At 37.6% G+C, this 23,455-nt stretch overlaps 1 protein-coding gene across 3 annotated transcripts in view; it reads left to right on the top strand.

Annotated features, from left to right (window-relative positions):
* Positions 1 to 23,455, top strand: part of PAX3 (paired box 3) — a 146,935-nt gene that overhangs the window by 92,684 nt on the left and 30,796 nt on the right. For all 3 annotated transcript variants that reach the window (XM_060767898.2, XM_060767900.2, XM_060767899.2), the window contains one exon: positions 19,426 to 19,631. In XM_060767898.2, coding sequence (XP_060623881.2) covers positions 19,426 to 19,631 — 206 coding nt within the window. The remainder of the gene's footprint in view (positions 1 to 19,425; positions 19,632 to 23,455) is intronic.

Below are 23,455 nucleotides of genomic sequence, written 5' to 3'. Positions count from 1 at the left end.
GAATATGACTCAATGTTGAATTTCTTTCCCAAACAAAGATAGGTGCAAAACCCAATGGTACCCAAAGAGGTCTCAGAGGATCAGTGGCTAATATCCCACAATGAAACAAATTTGAATGGTAGCTCTAGGAAGGGATTTGGGATAGTAACCATGCCATTGGGGGTGGACAATGAAAAAAATAATCTGCGCATGTTGCCAAAAGTATTGGGGACGAGAAATTACAGATGTCTTTTAGGAACCTGTTCAATTTGTTATGTAACAAATAGCAGTCATGTCTGGGATATAGGTCTTCTTAGTACATTCAGTTTCCAATACCTGCCCATTTTTCCTTTTGAGATTCCATCCCTTCATGAAAACACAGCTGTGGCAATTCAAGACATGAAGAGGTAATCTGGAAGACTGCTTCTGCCATTATAGTTTTTACTATCCTAGTATTGATTTACATGACCATGTGTGATGGCTGCTTGAATGTCCTTTTGATGGCTTCCAGCCTTTGGTATTCAACCTGCACTGACAAGTCCTAGAAAAATTATACTTGCCAACACATGCTGAAAGTTAAAAGCTACATTGATGGGTCATATATCAACCAACACTATCTTTTAGAGCTTCCTGTTAAGGAAAAAAAAACAACTTCTAAAACAAAATTTTGCAAATGTCAATTTAGGTCTATCATATGCATTCCCAGTACTTCATGATCAATGGTGACACAAAGTTTAAAAAGTCAAACAAGGTCAGTTGGGAGCCATTTTTCTTACAATCTAGATCACAGTGTGAGAACATTCATTGCTTCAGAAAAGAAAAATCAGAATAATAAATCTTTAGAATTCCTTATTCAAAACGCTTGGGACCAGAAATGTTTTGCATTTTTCAGATGTTGGAAAATTTGTATTTGTATATATGTAAATAATGAGATAGCATAGAGATAGAACCCAATTCATAAAATTTAATTCATTCATGTTTCATATACACCATATACATAGTCTGAAACTAATTCTATACAATACTTCAATATTTTTGTGCATGAAATGAACTACGTATATTGATAACCAGAAAGCAAAGATATCTGAGCCACTCATGTGGACAACTTCTGATTTCAGAATTCTGGAAAAGTGATTTTCAGCCTGTAATTTGAACATACATTTGCTCATTTAAGTGATGAAGAACATGCCACGGGTTCTAATCCCCTACCCGAAAAGAAGATCAAAAAGTTTCTGTCCCATATCCAGGTTATAAATATGCTATATTCTGATATATATATATATATATATATATATATATATATATATATATATGACAAGAAAAGGAAAGTCTTCCAAACATGGCAGAGAGACATCAACCATACTGCTAAGAAAAAGATCTATGCTAGTGCAAAGCCGAGGTCCAATGAAGGACCAGAGAACTCAAAGACATCTGCTGGACAAAAAAGGTTCAAGAAATCCAACATCTCACTGATGTCCATGATGCATGGGAATTCTTTAACGTAACTAAGGTCATCTATGAAGCAACAAATCATGGCATGCACTCGCTACGCTCATCAGATGGAACCAAACTTCTGAAGGATAAAATATCAATTGCACTACATTGGAAAGAACACTATCACTACCTTGTTAACCGCAGCTTCAATGTGGTCAAAGAGGTTCTCTTACAAATCTCGCAACAATACCAGAGATGAGCTTGCAGCACTGCCTACTTTGGAGGAAGTTAGCAAAGCCACCAGCCAACTTTTTTTAAAAAAAAAGCAAAGCAGGTATCCCTGCTGAAATCTTTAAAGAGGGTGGACCTGAACTATCACAACAACTCCACCACCTCATTGAAAAAGTGTGGTTGACTGAGAAAATCCCAGCATAGTCATAAAGCACCTTTAGCATTTCTTAAATTTATTAGTAATAAGAAAGAGATAACTTACTGGCAGTTAATAAAAATGTGTAGGAATGTTGTCTGAGGATGTGCATTGATGCTTCTACATAAGTAAATAATAATTGCTGAGAGAGCACTACATTATTTGATTCTTGCAATCACTGTTGTAACTTGTCACAATTTCTTATTATAGTGACATTATTATTATTTTACCTAAAACAAAGTTTCTTATCATCTGATTATTTTTTGAATGAAATATACACATAACAATCATTGCAACACTTATTTTGGCTTTTGTATTTTATTTCACTATGTACATTGCTGCGCGTGTACAAAGGGACATGTTTTACAAACTCAGTTAAATTGTCAGTGTTTGCTGCCATTCCCTTCCAAGCCACAAAGTGCTATTTTTTTTCTTGTAAAGTGGCACATTGCTACCATATTAAACTGCTGACAAAATGTCCCAGCATAACTCTTAATATACACAGTCATTTTCAGCATGAAATGGCTTAACTAATGATTTATCTCTTCCACTGCTGTGCTCTGGGGCAGCTGTATCTTTGGCCTCTTTAGCAAGGCAAGTAATTTCTTTAACAAAATGTTAAGGCACAGATGGGCCGTAAGCTGTCAGTTAACTATTATTGTGTGCGCATCTGCTGGCTTTCAATGTACTGCTTGATGTATTCAGCCACTTACTTAGCTGCAGCCATCTGAAAAGCAATGCCGACTCTGATTGGCAAATAAAATGTTCATTTGTCTCTTCTTCCTATTGTTTTGTTTTGGTAACACATGTCAGCAGCTCAATTACCCAGTTCATTAACAGCTCCCAGTGGTCATGATGGCCAGCCCATGATAAGGGGAGCAATTGTGGCACATATGGGCAATAATAGCCAGTCTCTTGGCAATTGTAAATAAAAATCACTCTCACCCCCCCCCCCCCCCCCGTCCTTTCTTGTGCCCCTGCTACTGTTTTCCTGGACTTCTGCCTTGAAACAAGGTGCATTCATCAGTCAAAGGCTTTCTCGGGAACAATGTTTACAGTTAAATCAACTTCTCTTTCCATTGAACTATAAGCATCTTGCACTTAGAGCCCTTAGTAAGTAGCTGTATTCCATGTGGCACTGATGAACAATTACTTAATGAGCCAGGATATTTAATTAAATAACAGTCAGCCCATTTCCTTGTCTTTTGAGATTTCTTCTTGCTGAGGATTATTCAGCTCATTGCATCAAGTAAACATATTAAATCATTTGTAATCTTGTGAATATGCTATTTTGAAGGGCTGAATTGAGTTTCAAAGGGCACTTGTATTTATCAGAGGGCAGGCTTAGTTAAACTCCAGATATTGATCTCAGGGTTTCACTTAAAAAAACAAAACAAAAAATTATGTGTGTGTGTGTGTATTTTAGAAAGCGCTAAATGGGGCTTGCTTTTGAGTAGATATGCATAGTCGTGCACTGAAACACATGCTTGTTTAGAGAATGAGAAAAAGGGGAGATTTAGAAAAGAAGAATTAAATACAGCCAGATATATTGTGCAGGAAATTCTTTGCTTATTACAAATGTTGTTCCAAAACAACAAATCTAGCTAACCATGTCTGGAAACCTTTCAGAGAGTCTATATTTGAAACATTAACATGCAAGTAAGGCTTATGTCTTCTTTCTTCTTCCCAAGACAAATCAAATATAAAAATTGTGTTTTATTATGTTTGAAAGATACCATTCTCATGCCTCACCCAACAACATAAGTTAAGAATTGTCATATTATGGCAGTGTAAAATAGCAATATCGATCAAAATTCACCTGCTCATACAAAATGTAAGCATTTACTTGGCAGAATATAACATTGTTTTCAGTGGACCTTCCCTCTGTATGTGTATTTAGAATATTGCCAGTAGTAATACATATGCTTGCTTTGTTATTACAGGAATAAGTTTTTCCTTCTTAAGGACACTATTAACTTTCAAACCCTGATAGAGAACCTAGCCATCATATTTGGGAGAAAAAAATTATTGAGCAGGGGATTACTATTATAATCAAGTCAATTCCCTAGGTGGAACCTTTGAGGAAAATTGAGCTATACAAGCTGTGGCAGCAGAAATAGTACAACACATTTTTTTGCCTGAAGCAAAGCTGTTCCTCTGTCTGTTGCATGTACAACAGCCAAATGGACTGAAAGGTGAATATTTCTTCAGAACTAGCAATGGGACAGCAACCATCTCCCCAAATAAAGGCTGCAGACTAGCTTTTCCCTAATGTAGAAAGCTTGTGATGCTACCTCACAGCCACTGTTATATTCCACTCACAAAATTACTTAATTGCCATCTTAAATCATTAGCATAAATCACCAACAGAATTTAGTACTTAGGAGTTCCTGTGGAAACTGTATGTTGATTCAGAATTGGGATTATACCACAGTGAAGGCTTCCCAATTCATTGTGAGTAGTGTACAACTAATTCACCGAGAAAGGTTTCACCCTGCCTGTGCTGGCCCAAGGTGAAGTGAAGCCCAGCTAGTATCCACTACATTGTTAATGCAAAGCTATTGAGAAGTTTTCCTGTCATAATTCAGACATTATGATTGGTCTCATGGTGCTACCTGATACGGATCATTTTGTTTTGCTTTGTGATAGGACAGCCCATGCATCATGTGAGGTGCTTTAGTTATTGTCTCCAGACCCAATTGTCATTGTAGCATATTCTTAAAAAAGTTGTAGCATAAGGAAGATCTAGAAAGATCTAGAAAGCTAACTCAGGTTGGTTTTGCTTTGTTGAAATACTTTGTATTCATATTTGGATACAATTATGAAAAATAGATATTAGTATTGAGATATCTTAATATATTATGTTTATTTATTCATCTGCAGGTGTAGACTTTGTAGATATCTCTCTCTGTCTATCTATCTATTTATCTATCTATCTATCCATCTGAAAATCTGCAAAGAAATGCAAATGCAAGTGAATATATTGGATATAGTTTGAAGTAATTTCAGGAAACATCTATTTTGAAACATAGCCAGTACATTCAGTGATATCAGAATTATTTGTGAGAAGCTGCAACCATCCTTTATTAGACATAGAAACATTAATCATACTTGGAAGGAATCTCAAGAGCCAACTAATTCAACCCACTGCCATGCAGAAATATACAACTAAAGATGGCTATCCAACTTGTGTTTAGAGATCATCTTCAAGGCTATTTGTTACAATGTTGTTCCTAATGTTTAAGTAGAATCTCTTTTCTTGAAATTTGAATTCATTGGCTTGTGTTCTAATCTCTGAAGGGGCACAAAACAACTTTGCTTTACCTTTTCCATAACACTCCTTCAAGTTTTTAGATATGGGTGTTATATCAACACTCAGTCTTTGCTTCTCCAAACTAAACAGCCACAGGTCCTTACGCTGTTCTTCATAGAGCTTTCTTTCCAGACCTTTTTGTATCTTAGTTGCTCTCTTAGTTTACATTGGAAATTCAGCTGAATTCCCAATGTAAATAAAGAAAAGACTTAGAAGTCAGTGATGAGTCCATCCACAATATCGCCTAATCAGAAAACCAAAGGGGGTAAAGTGTCCTCAAGGTAAGACAGGGGTGGGCAAAGAGCCATACTTTGAGGTCATTAAGTCCCCACAGTGGCTTTTGTGGTCCCCCAGCCTGCTCCATTTCTCTTAGAACAGGTGTTTTGTGCATCAGCTCTCACCATTCTTAGCACCTGGAGAGCCAAAGTTTGGGGATCACTGGGTGGATCCAGACAGCCCCTTTATTGCGGACTGTCCCGACAACGTTCCGTGTAACCTGGAATTAATTTACCACAAACCAGGAAAACCCTAGGGACAAATAAAATGATAATAAGAGACATGATCAAGTTCCACCTTGGAAGGTAAGCATGAAAGAGTCTAGATGACAGGTTGACTAAGCAGCTTAGGTTTGAAAATACAAGCTACTCAGTGGAAAGGAAATATTATATTATAATAATATACTTTGTTTTGTCAGTTTTGACTTTTAAAGTGTTTGGGAGCAAAGTTGTCCAGACCTGTAGTAATTAAATCTGGATACACTTCATCACATAGTTAAGCTTGGTTAAATCCAATTCCACTGTGACCATGCATGCTTAAGTGAATTGGATTATATTGTAATAATTATTTTTATGTGGTAAAGTAAGATATATGTTAGGAATTAAAGTTTTCAGAATTGTAACCCCTTAGAAAAAGTTATTCAACTTATTACGAGGTACTCAAGGACTATATCTATTTCTTCCTTCTCTATATTCCACTAGCCAAGATGTGTTCTATACATATGTACTGATTGTAGTGCATGTCTTACATATGTACATTTTATCCTACAGAAACTGCTGGACATTTTTGTCCAAAGTTAAGCATCTGCATTCAGCTTGAGATTCAGCAGAAGTGGGGTTACATGTTAGTATTGTGCATTTGTATAGAATTACTATCAGTTTCTGTTTGTTTCATTTCTGTTTAAGGCCCTGTTTTCATTTTCAAGTGCCTCTCCCAAATGAGCTTTTTTGTTCTGGGTCCGAAAGAAGAAAAATGTTCAGACCATTAGCCAACATGGGCAACCTTCCCAGGCTCCCCTCCCTCTTGGTTTTAGGGCCAGAGGGGTGAAAATTGCCACACATGGAGGGCACTCCTAGCCCACCAAGTTTTATAATGTTTTGGCCATTTCCCAGTTTTTAGGATTTTTTTCTATTATATATGTGGTGCAGTAGTGCACACAGATACACATGCAATACACACGCACATAAGGTGAACACTGGTTGCACACTCAGGTTTGTACTCAGTTGTACAGCATTTCCATTCAACCCAAGAAATGTGTTCCACAATCAACATATAACACTGCTTGCCAGTGTGTGACTGACATAGGATATCAGCCATTTTTTTTAAAAAAAGGATTTATTACCAATGTGGACTGACTTCAGATGGAGTTGGAAAATAATAACACCAACATCTTCATGCTTTGCATTTGCTTCATTTTACAAAGCAAGAGAGGCTATCTCACACAAAAAAGAAAACTAATTAATGGCACATGATCCTGAATCTGCTATGCTGCTTAAAACTCAAGATATTACTTGCTGACATCAAGATTGCAATCCCATGCCAAATCCCAACAATTGCTTAGTAGCTGGTAGTCCAAGAGAAATGAACCCATGGTTCTTTTGTGGAATTACTACCCACACTTGTTTAATTGTACATTGATTTTTAAAAATTTGCTCAAAGTTCTATACAACAAGCTAATTAAAAATCATTAGAGAAATGAAAAAAAATACACAAAAAAGTGAAAATGACAATCTTATGTTAATAATTATTATTATGAGCTTTTATATACCTGCTAAGGCACCAGATCATATCTGATCTTGGAAGCTAATCAGGATCAGCCCTGGTTTGCCACTGAATACCAGGTGTTTAGGCTACATTTCAGAGGAAGGAATTGACAAAACATTCTCTTAGGTTGGATCTAAATAATAATTCTATTATTTTCTATTTTTTGTATAAGTGGGATATTTGTTGAGCTTACTAATTCAGGAACCCATTCATATTGTGTTGGATCTACATTGCCATATCATCCAGTTTCTGATCCCAGATTATCTGTTTTGTACTGAATTATATGGCAGTGTAGACTCATATAATACAGTTCAAAGCAGATAATCTGGGATCAGATACTGGGTTATATGGCAGTGAGTATTCCTTGCCTAAGAAAACCCCATGAAATTCACGGGATTGCCATAAATTGACAGGCAACTTGAAGGCATGCACACAAATACACAAAAATGACTGCTATTCTTGAGCTAATACATGGAAAATATTCCACCAACTTCCTGTAATTAAAGGAATATAACACAGATATTGGATTAAACGAGAACTTTTGAGAAGATGGTCCAGGAATCTATGCTAATCATATATGGAACCTGGGCTATAGATCGCTGAATCTCCCAGCCAACACGGGCAATATCTATGTGGGCTCTCCATTTCTGTAAGAAATAGTTCAGAAAATTATTTACTCCATGCTCTGAGTGTATGGAGTGTGCGAGATATTCCATTCTTTGCTGCAAAGTGAGTTCCAAGGACCTTCTCTTAAGCCACTGTAAAATAGAGTACGGTGGGAGCTTGACAGAATGCACAGGTGGCTGCATACTGACATTAGACCTTCTGAACTTGTCTCCTGCTGCCTGCCATATTCATAAGTAATCTGTACACTCCTCCCAGGGTTGTGAGCACTCGGGGAGTTGCTAAGTGTCAGAATTTATTTGCACTATTTTGATTAGTCCAGACCTGGCAGGGGTTTATTTTCTTTTTAATGACCTCTTGCTGTGAATCCAAGCTTTCAAAAGGAGGCAAGGAATGGCACAGGAGGGGGGAGGGGGGAAGAAGGAGAGAGAGAGGGAGAGAGAGGGAGAGAGAGGGAGAGAGATTGTGAAAAAGCAGCCAAAGCAGGCATGCCTGTGCTGGAAGGCATGTGTTGAGCTCAGTTGCTGATTCTAAATACTTAATCATGTTGATGATTCCAACGGGAAATGTTTCCTTAAATGGAAATGCTTGGATAAAACAGTTCAGGAGCCATTCTTTCCCTCCTTTCGCCCTCCCCACCAACAATAAAGGGCTCTTCTAACATGTTTTCCCCCATGCTAGAGTCAAAAGAGCAGCTGGGGAAACCTTTTGGTTAAGACAAACAAGGCTCTAAAAACAAAGTCCCACTACTTCTTGTTCCTAGTGTCTAAACTAACTGTAATTTATTGGAAAGTGTCTAAATAGCTCATTTCCTATCAAATTTTTAAAACACACATGTACGCTTCCAGGCACCCACAGCATATATTTAACATTTCCAAACTCTGCTAGTTTCCCAAAAAGGAATGGGAGGAAAAAAAACATTGAAAGGGAGCTTCCAGGTGCTGAAGTCTCTGGACTGAAGAGACATGGATTAACCCCTACAGAGCATCCAGTTCAACCTCCCCGTAAAAATAAATCCACACGGTCTCACCCCTCCTTCTCATCCACTTTGGTTTTCTTTGTGTCTCCTGCATCCTGCTAGGCAGGTGTCAGAGCCCTGAATGCGGGTAAAAGGCCCTGTTGATGGATACCCCAGATGGAGCGTGGAAATTGGTCAAATAGGCCTCAACCACAGGCCATTTCTAAGGGCTCAACAAAAGCCGCCAAATAAGTCAACAAAAATCCCAAAGTTCACAAAGGGAAAGTGTCATTTGTCATTTACTGTGAGCCCATGAGGGGGTATCAGCCTCACTTGCACTCCTCCTCCTGCCTTGCACCCGAGTAAACATGCTAGAGGTCACTCACATAGATTTCACTACATAAAAAGACACTGCAGATCAGAAAACAGACAACTGGCCTGCTACATAACCTACATAATTTCAGTATAGGAAAATAGGTGCAGTTGGACTGGGGTAAGTATACAAAGGTTTCATGAGATGTATTAAGGGAGTTTAGATTTGCTGGCTGAGTATCCTGCCAAATGTATTTTCTAATGATGCTTTCAAATTACAAGCTTTCTTTTGCTCAAGAAATATATTAGTGTATCTCTACTAACACATGGCATGATTCAGAATTTCAAAATTAATTGCAGGCTAGTATATTTGTCAAATCTGTCTTCCTAATAAAAACAGGCAATATATTGTGAGCCATTTTAACACTGTTCTAATGTAATTTGTGATAGTTACAGTTCAGTGTGTGTTACCAACTTGCAAACAAAGTCCCCCTGGGGAGATAGGGTGGGTTACAAATAAAGTATTATTATAACAAAGTGGAAAATAGATATCATTTATGGGCCGGTTCAAGATACAGCAGGTCCTTTTCAGCATTGTATATAAAAGTGGAAAGTTTTAGAACATTCTGTCATGAGCCCAGGATTAGCAGCAACTATTATATTACCATCTCCAGTTGTGTATGAAAATATCCAGCTGTTGATTGAAAACTAGGAATATACAACATGACCCATAAGATTCAATTAAATGGAAAATTGATCCCCCTTTGAAGCCACTTGCTGTTTTTAAGCAGCACACAACGAGATTAAAGCACTTAAAAGATATAACTCAATATTATGGTCTAAAAGAAGGAAAGTGGAATACTGTAGTGCTTAAATTTTATATCACTGAATTGCATTGATAAAGCCATGGCCTTCAAGCTCCAGAGAAGAAAGTCTCTCTGTTGAATTCATTAAAGTGCATTGTAAATTTTTGAATAAATATATGCTCCTTAAATGGTTGTCATGTTTTGCTTCTTTAATTATTCAAATGAAATATCCCACTGGGCAGAGAAACAACGAACAGAATGAGTGTTTGTGTGTATTAATTCTTGCCCAGTGTTGTGCCTAGGCATGTATGTTTATGATGTTCCTTGGGGAACTGATAATTACAGAATTCCATGTGACCAAATCCCTATGAAATTGTGCAAAGATTTTGTGTATAATAGTGTTAACCTGGATGAAGTGTTTCCTGGGGCCAGCAAACTGGTCATGAGGGGTTAACAGACAAAGAACCACTCTCTAATTCTGTAATTCCTTCTTTAATTAAACTTCATGGCTATTCCACTGATAGTTGGTGCTCATGGATTTCTCCTCCCATTCCTAAAGGAGGAATTTGTAATCCTGCAGAGTCTGATTGTTGCTCTGCACTTGATTTCTTTGGAGACTGATTATACTCCCCCTTTGTCCACCTACTGTGAGATAGCTTGGATTCAGAGATCAGCAGGGTGTTTCTGTGGGTGGATAAATGAATATTTTCAAAGAGAACATTCTTGCCAAAGTAAACATGTTTAAGAACTATTGGATTCAATGGGAGGTATTCAAGCCTCTTCATACATTCTTTCCATTGAAAATTGTAGGGCTACTAGTGTAGCCTATGACAAATGGCCTGTATCATCATTTGACCTGAATCGTCATTTAATATGATGTCCTATATTATATTAACTGAATTGTTTCTGATCCTGTTAATTTGCTCTGTTTCCATGATATTTCCTATGCCATCATACATTGTTATCCACCTTACTAAACCACCTTATCCTTTAACGAGCTCACATAGTGGCTTTCTTCCTTTCTCCAAAATTAGTCTGCTGTTATTGTTGTTGCTAGCTATTGTTATGCTGTTTTACGCTATTTTATGCTGTCTTAATTGTTATTTCTTTGTTTTTAATTGTATTCTGCCTTGGGCTTGGGCCCCATGTAAGCTGCCCCGATTCCCTCCTCCTCCTCCTCTTCCCCCTCCTCCTTCTATGCACGTCTGTTCAGAAATAAGGCCTATTGAGATCAATGCATGGGCAAGTTATCATATTGCATGGGCAAATGATCACATACATTGCTCCAATACCCTGATTTTTAATCCACCTTTAAGTATATATATCTTTCTGAAAATATCCCTATCCTGCCTACTGGAAAATCTAGTCATTTTTTTACTTCCTAATTTGAAACTGTCTCTTCTGGATCTAAATCAGACCATTCTCCCTAAATATGCCAAAATTGTTTCCTTCCCATTCTGCCCATGGGTTCTTTTGAGAATAAACAATCTTTGGCAAGGTGTTAGAAACTGATATGATGTATTGGTTGGAGTGTTGTACTCAGACATCAGGAAATCAGAGTATAAATCACTGCTTGATCAGAGAAACATGCTGGATGATTTTGGGCAAGTCATAGGACTTCATCAGAAGGGGCAAAATTGCTTGTCCTATGACAGTAGGATCTCTCTTCAGGCACGGAACCTGCTGGATCCCATCATTAGTTCTAGCAGGGCTCTGTGCTTGAAGAGGGGTCCAAGCTTCCTGTGTTGCAGAAAACAACCGGGGGGTGGGGACTTCTCCCCAGGGTTAGGGGCAATGCAGGGAATGGGGCAATGAGTTCCCTCCACCGGGCCCTGCAAGATTAATCACAATCTATTGAACCCTCCCACTATTGCCCGGATTGGGGACATCAATGTGACGAGGTCCATAGACTCAGAGGGAAGCAAAGACAGCCATCCTCAGAACAAATCTTGCAACCCCCCCCCCAAAAAAAAACCCCCCATAATAGGTTCACTTTAGACTCACCATCTTAAAAATAACTTGAAGACACCCAACAACAAAAAATAGGTGATAAATCAAAAAGTAGACTTGGGAGGCCACACATAGACTCCTATGTGTGTGGCTTTCCACACATAGGAGTCTGACTTTGCCCACTCCCGGAATACAAAATTTCTACCTGAGATTGCTGTCTTACTGTAAATGCAGCAGTTGAGTTCTTTATGGGAAGGTCTCTGTGATAGACAAATTTAACTTGTTTCCAGATGTAGAAAGTGGGCGAATGAGCAAATGTCATCATTGTCTGTGTAAAGTGAAATTTTCAGATGATTGTCAGGTGAACAATTGATGAGTTCTTATTTACAATGGAGGTAAGGTAATAAATCAATTCCAGAGATCAGGACGTTTAAGGAGGCATGGTGATAATTGCTCCAGGACCCACACAGGTGTGTTAATTTGGTGATGAAGAAAGTACCAAGTGATCATTTTAATGGATATCTGATAGTGTAGCTACACAGAATTATGTAGTTAACTGCTATGGCTCAATGCTATGCTATATTAGGATTTGCAGGGTTTTTTTTTTTTATACCAGAGCTTTTTGACAGAGAATGCTAAATAAATATCTCACAAAATGATGAACACCAGAATTCTGTAGCACTGAGCCATGGCAGTCAAAGTGGTGTCCAATCACTATAATTTGACAGTGTGATTTTACACCTTGAAGTAGAACCTCTGAACATCATTTTAGAGCTGAGCGGAAGAAGGCTTGAATATCCTAAAATCACTGGATCCTGTCTGATCTTGGACACTAAGCAGCTTTGGTTAGTACTTGGATTTAAGTCTACCAATAAATATCAGATGGTGTAGTTAAAAACTGGCAAAATCACCTCTGAATATACCTTGTTGTATAAGAAAATTCTTTAAAATGCATAGGGATATCATAGGCCAACAAGCAACTTAAAGATACACAAAAGCTATATGTGAAAGATGGTGACCTTTTTGGGCAAGGTGGTCAAAACCAGTCAAAAGTTGAAACCAGTCTTTTCAATTAGGCCTGGAAACATACTGGGGGCCACTACCACTGATGAAGTGATTTTATATGACAGAACTTGTTAGTAAACTTGTGGCTGTATTTTGAACCAACTTAAATTTCTGAACTGTCTTTAATGGCCATCCCATGAACAATAAATGGAAATACAGCCGTCTAAATGGAAGGCTAGCAGAGATTGGGCAGCTATGGTCAGGTATGGCCGTAGTTGGCATGCCAGTTGCTAAAAGCCTTAGAAATTTCTTGAGATTCTTCTTGTTTTTTTTTTGGTCTTTTCTTTTTATCTTACTAATTAATTGGTACATTCCCCCCAGCCCTGGGACTCAATGTAGTTACAAAATTTCCACAGACACTGATAAAAACTTACTTCATCAAAGCATATAAAACACATGTCTAGCCTTTCTAGGGAGGGAGTTTCCGAATAATGCATACCTGTAATCATTGTACATAATGAGCTTGTGTGACCACATAATACTCACAATTAATTATAAACACAACTTGCAGGGAAACGGATTTTCTCTGCTTTAAAGGGAAACATCAACATAGTCTGATATTAGAGTACTTTACCATCACGGAAGCATCTATCTTGAGGGATGTGTGGATCTGGAAAAACAGCCAAGCAACAACTGTGTTATTATTGTGCTAACAGCACCACCACCAAACAAAACATCCACTCGATGGGAACTAAGGATTCAAAGAATAATAGGGCATTAAGACATTTGCCTTTCTTGTGTTTTGACTGAGCTTTACAGACCAGATGTTTTTCTCACAAAACATACAATTTAATATCAATTTTGTTTCAGTTTACATAGTTTCCCTAAGTGAGAAACTGTTGTTCAGTTCTTTGGGAGAAATGCTCTCACTCTTTGTGTTTCTTTGAAGATTAAAAGTGACCCTTGCATCCTGTTTTCTCCCTGCTGAAAGGATTCCACTTTCTCTTCCAGCAACTGGGACCAGGAATAGAAGATGGCCAAAAGGAATGACTATGATATAATAGATAAAATAACAGAGAGTGCTGGAGTGAGTCTTAGAGCCACATTTCTTAACAGCCATGAAACTTGCTGGATATGTTTGGTCCATCATGTTCTTTTAGCCTGATCTGCACCCCGTGTTTGTTGTAAGGATACATGGAACCACCTATTCTGAGCTTGCTGAGATAAGCATAGAATACATATGAAATAAGTAAGATATTCAAAGTAATTCTCACTAGTAACATTAGAAAAACTGACCATGTTTTTGAAGTGTGCAAAATATTTCCTGGCTAATTTTATACATTTTATAGCACCATAGTATCATAGATCTGGAAGAGACCACAAGGGCCACTCAATGCAACTGTCTGCCATGCAGGAAAACACAACCAAAGTATTCCTGACAAATGACCATCCAACCTCTGTTTGACAATCTCCAAAGGAGATTGTCATCATGGTCCTCCATTCTTGAAAGTGGGTCCCCAGGCCAGGATCTTTGACACCCCCCATCCTACTGCTAAAGTTAAGGGGAGTGTGATGCTCTATAGCAGGGGTCCCCAAACATTTTAAACAGAGAGCCGGATCACAGTCCCCCAAACTATTGGAGGGCCAGATTATAATTCGAAAAAAACATGAATTCCTATGCACACTGCACATATCATATTTGCAGTGCAAAAATAAATTGAAAAACAGTACAATAATTAAAATGAAGAACAATTTTAGCAAACATAAACTTATTAGTATTTCAATGGGAAGTGTGGGCCTGCTTTTGGCTGATGAGATAGGATTGTTATTGCCGTGTGCTTTCAGGTCATTTCAGACTTAGGTTGACCCTGAATGAGGGCCGGGTAAACTACCTTGGAGAGCCGAATCCAGCCCCCAGGCCTTAGTTTGAGGACCCCTGCTCTATAGAATTTCTCTATATATTTAAAAATAAATGGATTTACATAGTAAAAATTTAATATAATATCAAAAATTATCTCAAAGTATAGTTTCTGGCTTTTTTGATGCAAATTTTCCAATAGCTCCAGTATTTTTTCTGCATAAAACTACTAGATGATTAAATAATCAAGTTTGCTACAAAGAATTTTTTTCTTCCTTATGTCATAATGGGCCCTGACACTTTGCAAGCAACTCTAATAACTACCATCAAAATGAATAGGAATAGACAAAAGTGTCAACAAACTTTCACACCATTTTCACCTAAATTAATTTTGGGATAAAAAGAAGCCTTTGTGCTGCTCGAGGACTATACTAAATTTTTGCTCAGAGATAAAAGACCCATCTATACTGGCCATTTAATGTAGTTAGATGCTAGCTTTAAACTATGGTGCCTAAATGACGAACGGCCATGCAAAAGAAAGCCCTCAGTGTGCATCAGTACCCAGTGGTTTGTACAATAAAGATCACCTGGGCCTTTAACTAGTTTGAGGATTTCCTGTGTAATCATCTGCACAGCAAAATCCCTTTTTTCAGTAACGGTTCGAAACTGACTTAAGTGATCCATGTACACAGATGTGCCCAAATACTAGATTTAAAAATAAAAGTTATTAAATTAACTCATTTTTTGAAGGAGGAATAAAAAAGCACTATTATTTTCTTTTAGTTACCAATCAGCACAATTTCAATTCAGACCAGACAGGTTCTTCTTTGTGCTGATAAATTTCAAAGACACTGTCTGCCCACAGTAATGGCTTTCTGTTGCTTGCCGTGTTTTTAATTATATTTGCAAATTTGAGCTTTAAATAAAAAACCGATTGATTTTCTTTTTTAAATTATGAAAACAGGCATGTGTTGTCCATTGGCATAAATAAGAATATGAATGGTGATGAACCACAAAGACAAAACAAAAACTTGATATGATGAAGGGATAATGTAACATGCCTGATGAAATAATATTTTTTTGTTGGATGGACAAAACAAAATCCAATATTTTATAAAGTTGCCTTTTGTCTCCTGTTCATGTAACTTAGGGCCCTTCCACACAGCCATATAACCCAGAATATAAAGGCAGAATAATCCACAATATTTGCTTTGAACTGGAATATCTGAGTCCACACTGTCATATATCCCAGTTCAAAGCAGATATTGTGGGTTATTTTGCCTTGATATTCTGGATTATATGGCTGTGCGAAAGAGCCCTAAATTGAAGATCTTCCCAATGTTTAGGTAAAATCTCTTTCCCTTAGTTTGAACCCATTACTCTGTATCTTAGTCTTTGGGGCAGCAGAAAACAAACTCCATCTTAAACATGAGAATCTTTTGAATATTTACGTGTGGCTATTATGTCAATTCATGCGATTCTAATGATACACATCCATCTGTATAACTACTTAGAATTAGGTTCCATTGAATTCAATAGAGTTTACTTCTTGGCAAGTAAAAGATCAATTTATAACCTACAGACCTTGTTTTTGAATACTGTCATTGTAATATGAAATTTAAATTGACTAGAGAGAATTGTTTTAAAAATGGTGAAATTCCACCTTCTATTTCATGTAACGCATCACATGTTCTCATATCAAGTTTTGAAACATATTTTCAAGTTTTAGATGTGTTGACAATGTTTTGAAATTTGTTATTCTGGGGTGGTGCTGGTCTGAGTTGATTTTGAGGCCATATACTGCGTCACACTTGTTAGGTTTCCATCTGTCTAATACCAACGGGGAAATTTTAGACAATGACCTGGAAACAGAAGAACTAATACAAAGGTTAATCACATACTGCCCTGTAGATTGTGGAACAGATGTATATATTGTAAGCATTTACAGGCATACCCCATCCCGCTGTAGACACAGACATACATGTGTTGGTACAAGGGACTGTATCTTTGAGAAACTCACTTTCTGCTCCTTCTGAATAATCAGCCCAGGGCTTAGTGAGCAGTCAGGTGTTTAGACATAAAGTGTTATTTTAGGAAAATAAGAAGTACTTATCTTGTTTTGATTAGATAACATGATACCGGCCTCTGAATGGATCCCTTTTGTAACTAGAGATGAAACTGATGGTGTATTCTTGAGTATATTATTAAGGAGAAAATAAATTAAAAGGCAGGTCAATATTCAAGTTCTGAATCTTTATTTAAAAAGATCCAGCCCATGTTGAGACACAGACGCCTTAAAGGGCCACACACAGTATAAGTTCCAAAGTAAAGTTTATTGCAACAAAAACAGAAGCTCAGAAACACTTAATCTTCAGTGTCTCTGGACAAAACTCAAAAAACTAACCAAACTTGCTTCAAAAAGCAAACGAAGATATAATCCGGATTAACCAGAGAAAAAGTTCGGATTAAAGCACAGTACTTAGCAGCAAACAAACCACGCTGCACTCAAACAGTTAATAATAAACAGAAGCCGCAGGAAAAGAAACCGAAGCCAGTCGAAGTCCAGAAGTCATGGTAGGAGTAGTCCAAAGAAGTGCCATTTCCAATTGCATTAAGCAGAGTCGTTGTCAAGTCAGTCCAAGATTCAGGAAGGGGAAAATCCACACTCACAAAAAGTCAATCCAAGTCAAAACACACAGGAACAAGAACTCCAGGCTGCAGAACTCGGACCCAAAACCCAACATCAAAACAGGCAGCAACAAATCTACACGAACACTCCCGACACTTTGCCTTCTGCAAAGAGTCCCCATTTCAGAGCCTACTTTTATCTTACACCTCATCATCTGAAGATGAGCTGATCTCCGCCCCGTCATTAATTCTAGCAGCTGTACTTGATTCCACACGTGAACCTCTGCTTCCATCTCTCTAACTTTGCCATCTTCTGTCAAGACCTAGATCCCCCCAAGACTCAGACGTATCTCCCGGTTGCCAATCCTCATTACCCGAGAACCCCATAAATGTGTCACTAGATGTTGGCGCCGCACATACATCCTGAACCTCCTGTACCTTAGTCCAGTCCAATGTGTCACCCCCATCTTCATCACTCCCAGACCCATCACTCCCAGTGAAACCCTCAAATGAGTCTTCCTCCATGGGAGGAGTAAGTGTGTCCCGGATCCTCTTCCTTTGACGCTCCTCATCCAATTCTTGCTCCCGAGTAACCGTCTTAGTTCCTCGATTGCCTTCCATAATATCTCCTTCCCCTCCCTCACTCATTGACCCTTTGTCACCAGAGAACCCTTTGAATGAGTCTTCATCGGTAGGTGCCATAAGTATATCCCGGATCCTTTTCTTTTGCTGTTCCTCAACTGACTCCTGCTCACGAACTCCCCTTTTCCCCCTTCTGACACCCATACTACCACTTGCAACATTACTTACAAGCTCTACTACAACAGCCCATGAGAAGCCATGGAGTCTTTGCCTTGATAGTGAATGTTTGGGGAGTTGCTGAAACCTTCTGCATAAGGAACAGTCATTTATAATGCTGAGATTCTTGTAAAAGGAGTTTGTCTCTCTTTCTTTATAAGACTGAATAACTCTGTAATGGCCACATTCTGACACCCCATTAACCAACTTCTGAGTAGATGTGCTTAGCAATTTCTTTGTGTCATACAGAAGGATTGAAGGTCAGATGCCAACTATGCTTGGGGATAATGGGACTTGTAGTCCAACACATCTGGGTGAGGAAGGGCAGTGTTTTTAATGGAATATGAAACATAGCAAAGAAACACTGCTCCTTTAAGAAAAATTAAAATTGGATTTGTGTTTTAGCTTTCTTCTCTGAGGGCAAATGCGTTAAGATAGGGGAGATCCTTGAACGATGCCAGTTCTCCCACAGGTTTTATCAAAATAATAAAAGCAACAGTGTATGTATGTATCTATCTATCTCTATATATGTGCAGGTCAGATCAAGGCCATGGTACTGGGAGTACTAATCCTTTTCCATGCACTGTTTCCTTGATCTAAGCCACTCTCCTCAAGCACTATATAATATGTACCATATGTGAATTCTACCTATTTAGGACATGGTTTAAAATCATGTTTCTACCTTTCTCTGTATTTGTGCCTAAGGAAAAGGGCATGTGGAGTTATGTGGCCTCTCTCACAGCCCTCTGGCCCATTGGCCATTAAAAGCCCCCTGTTAATTTCCTAATGTGTAGTCCATGAAACTGACAAATTTTGCGTCATGGCAAAACCCCATTAGATAAACGGAAAGTGCATTTTTGAATGTTTAAATTAAGCCGTACTTTTGTATGCTTGATTGGGCAGCAAGTCCTTGTGATTTTACTTACCTAAATACAACAGCAATGAAGCTACATGGTTTGGGATTCAAATATTTGAGGTCATTGGAAAAACCAAGTTGAATATATTTGAATAAATAACCCAGGCAAGGAAATTGGAATCTGCCTCCAGATATTCCAAAAGGAAGAAAAGTGACTATATTATCTGAAGGAACTATTGAGAATTATTCAGTCATTTGAATGAAATATGCTGTAGGACTCTCAGACAAGGCTATCCATTGTATGGTTCATTGGAGGATCCAGGCTAATTTGAATAAAGCATTTTTCTTCAATGCCCCCTCCTGTTACTTATATTCTTGATTCTGCCCTCATCTGCTAGTCACATATTAATTGTTCCCTTCGCCTGATTTCTTTCCAGCATCAGCTCCACAGTCAGATGAAGGTTCTGATATAGATTCTGAGCCAGATTTGCCATTAAAGCGAAAGCAACGTCGTAGCAGAACAACTTTCACAGCGGAACAATTAGAAGAACTGGAGAGAGCTTTCGAGAGGACCCATTACCCTGATATTTACACTCGGGAGGAACTTGCACAAAGAGCTAAACTCACTGAAGCTCGGGTTCAGGTGAATATATTTCTTAATGGTTGTCAGCAGTTCATTTTGTATTAATGAGGATGAGGGTGGAATAAGTTGATTACCATTCTGCATTCATTCTTCTATGAATGCATTTTTCTTGGTGAACAAAAAAAGAGAGGATATATCAGGCTATTTCAAAGGTGGTAGGGCACAGGATGCATATCAGGGCATTGTCAATAGTTCCTGATATGCATTAGTGCATGATGTACATTGGTGTGTGGATTCCATTAGTACATAATGTACATTGGGCACTTTTCCTTGTGACATAGTAATGTAACCTATGCTCAACTGGATGCAGATGTTGTGAAAATTTCCACAGACGTAAGATCATTTATGGAGATGAAAGTCCAAGACAAGTTTTTTATCACAGTAAGAGAATGCCAATGAGCACATATATGTCTTTCATAGAAGAAGTGGACTTCATATTTCCTTTATGGTAGGACCTAGGTTTGTTGTTATGTTGGAATCTGCCCTGAGTCCCTCTGGGGCGATAGAGTGGAATGCAAATAAATTATTATTATCATTATCATCATCATCATCATAATCATCATCATCATCATAATCATCATCATTATTATTAACGGTCTGTTCGCTGTTTCATAAGATACGAGAAATTGAGAATAATTGCTCTGGAACTTGTTCTTGTTGACAAAATTTTGAAGAAGCATTGTCAGGCTTCAAAAAGTCAAATGCAAACTGTTTTCAAAGCTGAGTATCCAATTTCCCCGACAGTTTTGTTGATGAGCACAAGTGCTACAATCAACCTTGGTTTTGTTCATTTCAAATTACTAATTTGCACTAGATCAACAAAATTTTCCAAAGTCTAAGTTTTAGCAATAGCAACAATAACCAGATTTTCTCTCTCTCCCGAATTCTTCTGCAGAAAGCTTGGGGAAAATATGAGTAGATAGTGAGAGAGAAGATTTGTGTCCAGACTCCAGTTCTTTTAAAAGAAACCATTTTGAAAAAGTTACTTTTTATATTACAGTTCCTAGAATGTTTTAAAATGTTTTGATGTATTTATAATCCTATTTTAAATGTCCATTTTAATTTTACTTTGTTTTTAATGGCATCGAATAGTTGCCTGTGTTGTTAAGCAACCTTGAGTCCCCTCTGGGGTTGAGAAAGGCGGGGTAGAAATGGCACAAATAAATAAATAAATAAATAAATAAATAAATAAAATTCACTGGTCATACTAGCTAGAAAGTGTGGGAGCTTTAGCCCAAAAAACAATTTCTTAAGTCCTGTCCTGATAGCTTTACTTGTTGCACCTTAGGTTTTAGTATAAAACAAAATAGATTCTATAAAATGCCATCAAACCTGAATAATGTTTATCTTTAGACTCTAAAGCAAGCATACATAACAAGGATTTCGTGGGGACATATTTCCATTATCTAAAAGAGATTGAACTGAAAGAAAAATATAATTTTTCAAAATGTTTTCTACTGAGGGTATCTAATTTTGAATAGTTGTATAATTAGGTAGATATAATCATGCCAAAAAGAGTGTGTCTGTTTTCTTTTTTTAAAGACACAGGCATATATGTAGAAGCACTTACTCTAGCTTCTTGCATAAGAAATATTGGAACAAATAAGCTCTAACGGTTACAATAATGTTCATATTTTTCTAAAGCAGTGACCCACAGTTACAAGAAAAGCAGACGTCTCATTAACATAACAGCTGTCTTAATGTGGCTTTAACCCTCTGACTTTTTACATTCCTTATGGCTTCCTGGGGTTCCCTTGAGACACATCTTGTCTCACACTTTACTACTGTGATCTACAGCCTAACAAATTCTCTACTGTGTCAAACATATGGACTTTTTGCTTTAAAAAGCATGCTGGGGAGGGAAGAGAGGCCCATTCAATCAACATTTGAAATATTAGGGAAAATAAACCTCCTGGGAATGAAAAATCAACTAGAATTTTAAGTGGTTCATTTTATGGGTACTTGCTTGAAGTTTGTTCATACCAGACATAGACAATTGAAGGGAGATTGCTCTTGAATTTGTCATTCTAGGATTCATGGCTCTCTAGATCCCCAGCAGGACAAATTGGTAGTCTGGCTACTGTATTTCTATCACGATTATAATTTTAGTGCCAAACCAATCCTTAACCTTGTACCAGAATAAATGAATCATTATATTTCTTAAAGCATTTCATTTGCATAATGGAAGTTGCTTGGAAAATCTGGAGGTTTGTCAACTTTTTAAAGAATTGAGAAAATGTATAAATTAGGTAGATATAGATTTGTGCATTAGTAGAAGCAGGCAAAAATGTTCAGATCCCTATATTTATAGGGAGCATGTTCCTGGACTTCACACAGATACATGAAAGCAGCAAACCCTATTATTATTATTATTATTATTATTATTATTATTATTATTATTATTTTAAATTTAGTTTTTATTTCATTTTTGAAATAAAACAATTGCAAATACATAAAAATACATACTAAATAATAATAATATAATAATAATTTTATTTTTATACCCCGCCATCCATCTCTCCTAGGGGACTCGGGGCGGCTTACAAGGGACACGCCCAAGATTACAATTAAAACACACATGTAAAACACTTTAAGCAGTTAAAACATCAGATAAAATGAATAACACAATTGAAAGCAATATAAAAACAATACGGCTGAAAGACACAAGTTTGTGTCTTTTGGCACAATTGTTTTTTTTCCCCCTGGAAAGCCAATGGCTTATGGGCCACCATAAAATTGACCAGCACTTTGAGAAACACTGTAATAATAACCTTTTTTCTAATTCATTTCACTTTCTCTTTAGTTTTACTCTAGCAGTAAACAGTGTCTCCAGCAACTGCAAGATGAAATAACCTTGCAATGCCACTATAAGGCACTGTCAGGGAGTTTGAACTAGAAAATGAGAATTGTCTGGCTGTGTAATTCATCCTAGCCACATATTGGGTTATCTGTAGTCCAGGACAGTGAACCAGAGCTTTCCTGTCTCTCACCAAACTATCAATCCCAGCACTTCATAGGATGGACACATACTACTGTTCATAATTAATCTGTTCTAGTGGATATGAGAGTTGAACTGGGACTGTGCATAACGTCATCTTGAAATTTTCTACCCTATTTGTTGGCAGCAAAATTGGAAAGCCTGTTTGTCTCCTAGATACAACAAGTTTTCCACAAGTTCTCAGGGATGAGGTCCCCTGATTAGCTATAGTAGTAGCATAGCTTCTGTCTTTTTGCTCAAAATTTCTTCCTCTAGCTGTTTGTCTCTGGATCCATCCTTGCAGTCTGACTCCATTTTCTATGCCCAATAAAATTCCTCTGGTAATGTTTCACTCTCTTTGTTGGCAGAAAAATTGGGGAAACCATTTCCCCAAACTTGTCCCAGGAGAGGATACATTCTATGAAATGCAAATGCCCCAGACTGACTATCATTTAAGAGCAGTGTGTGCACACGTGTGTTTGTGGAAGTGGAGGGAGAAGCTATGCCCTCCCTGCCCCCAAAAGAAAGAAAAACTGACAATTCTTATATAAATACAAGAAATCTGTTAAAGTCGATTTCTTGTGTGTCTGTGAGAGGGATTGTGAAAATAAAGTTCTCAAAGTTTCCTCAGAGAAAAAGAGGAGGAGGAGGAGGAGGAAGTCCTCTGAGTCATTTCAGCTTGGCTCTAGTTTAATCTGATAGTTTCATCAATTTACATAAATTATGTTCATAAGAAATGTACACAAAAACTTAAATTCTGGGCAAGCGCCTTTACTTCTGTTGAGACCAAGTATGGAATGAGAGGAGTGAAAGTGTTTTTAACTCAAACCAGAAGACCTTGTATTTC

Source organism: Anolis sagrei, chromosome 3, assembly GCF_037176765.1.
Source record: "Anolis sagrei isolate rAnoSag1 chromosome 3, rAnoSag1.mat, whole genome shotgun sequence".
Classification (NCBI taxonomy): Eukaryota; Metazoa; Chordata; class Lepidosauria; order Squamata; family Dactyloidae; genus Anolis; species Anolis sagrei.
Note: the sequence above shows the minus strand (reverse complement) of the source record. Positions and strands in the feature narration are given on the sequence as shown.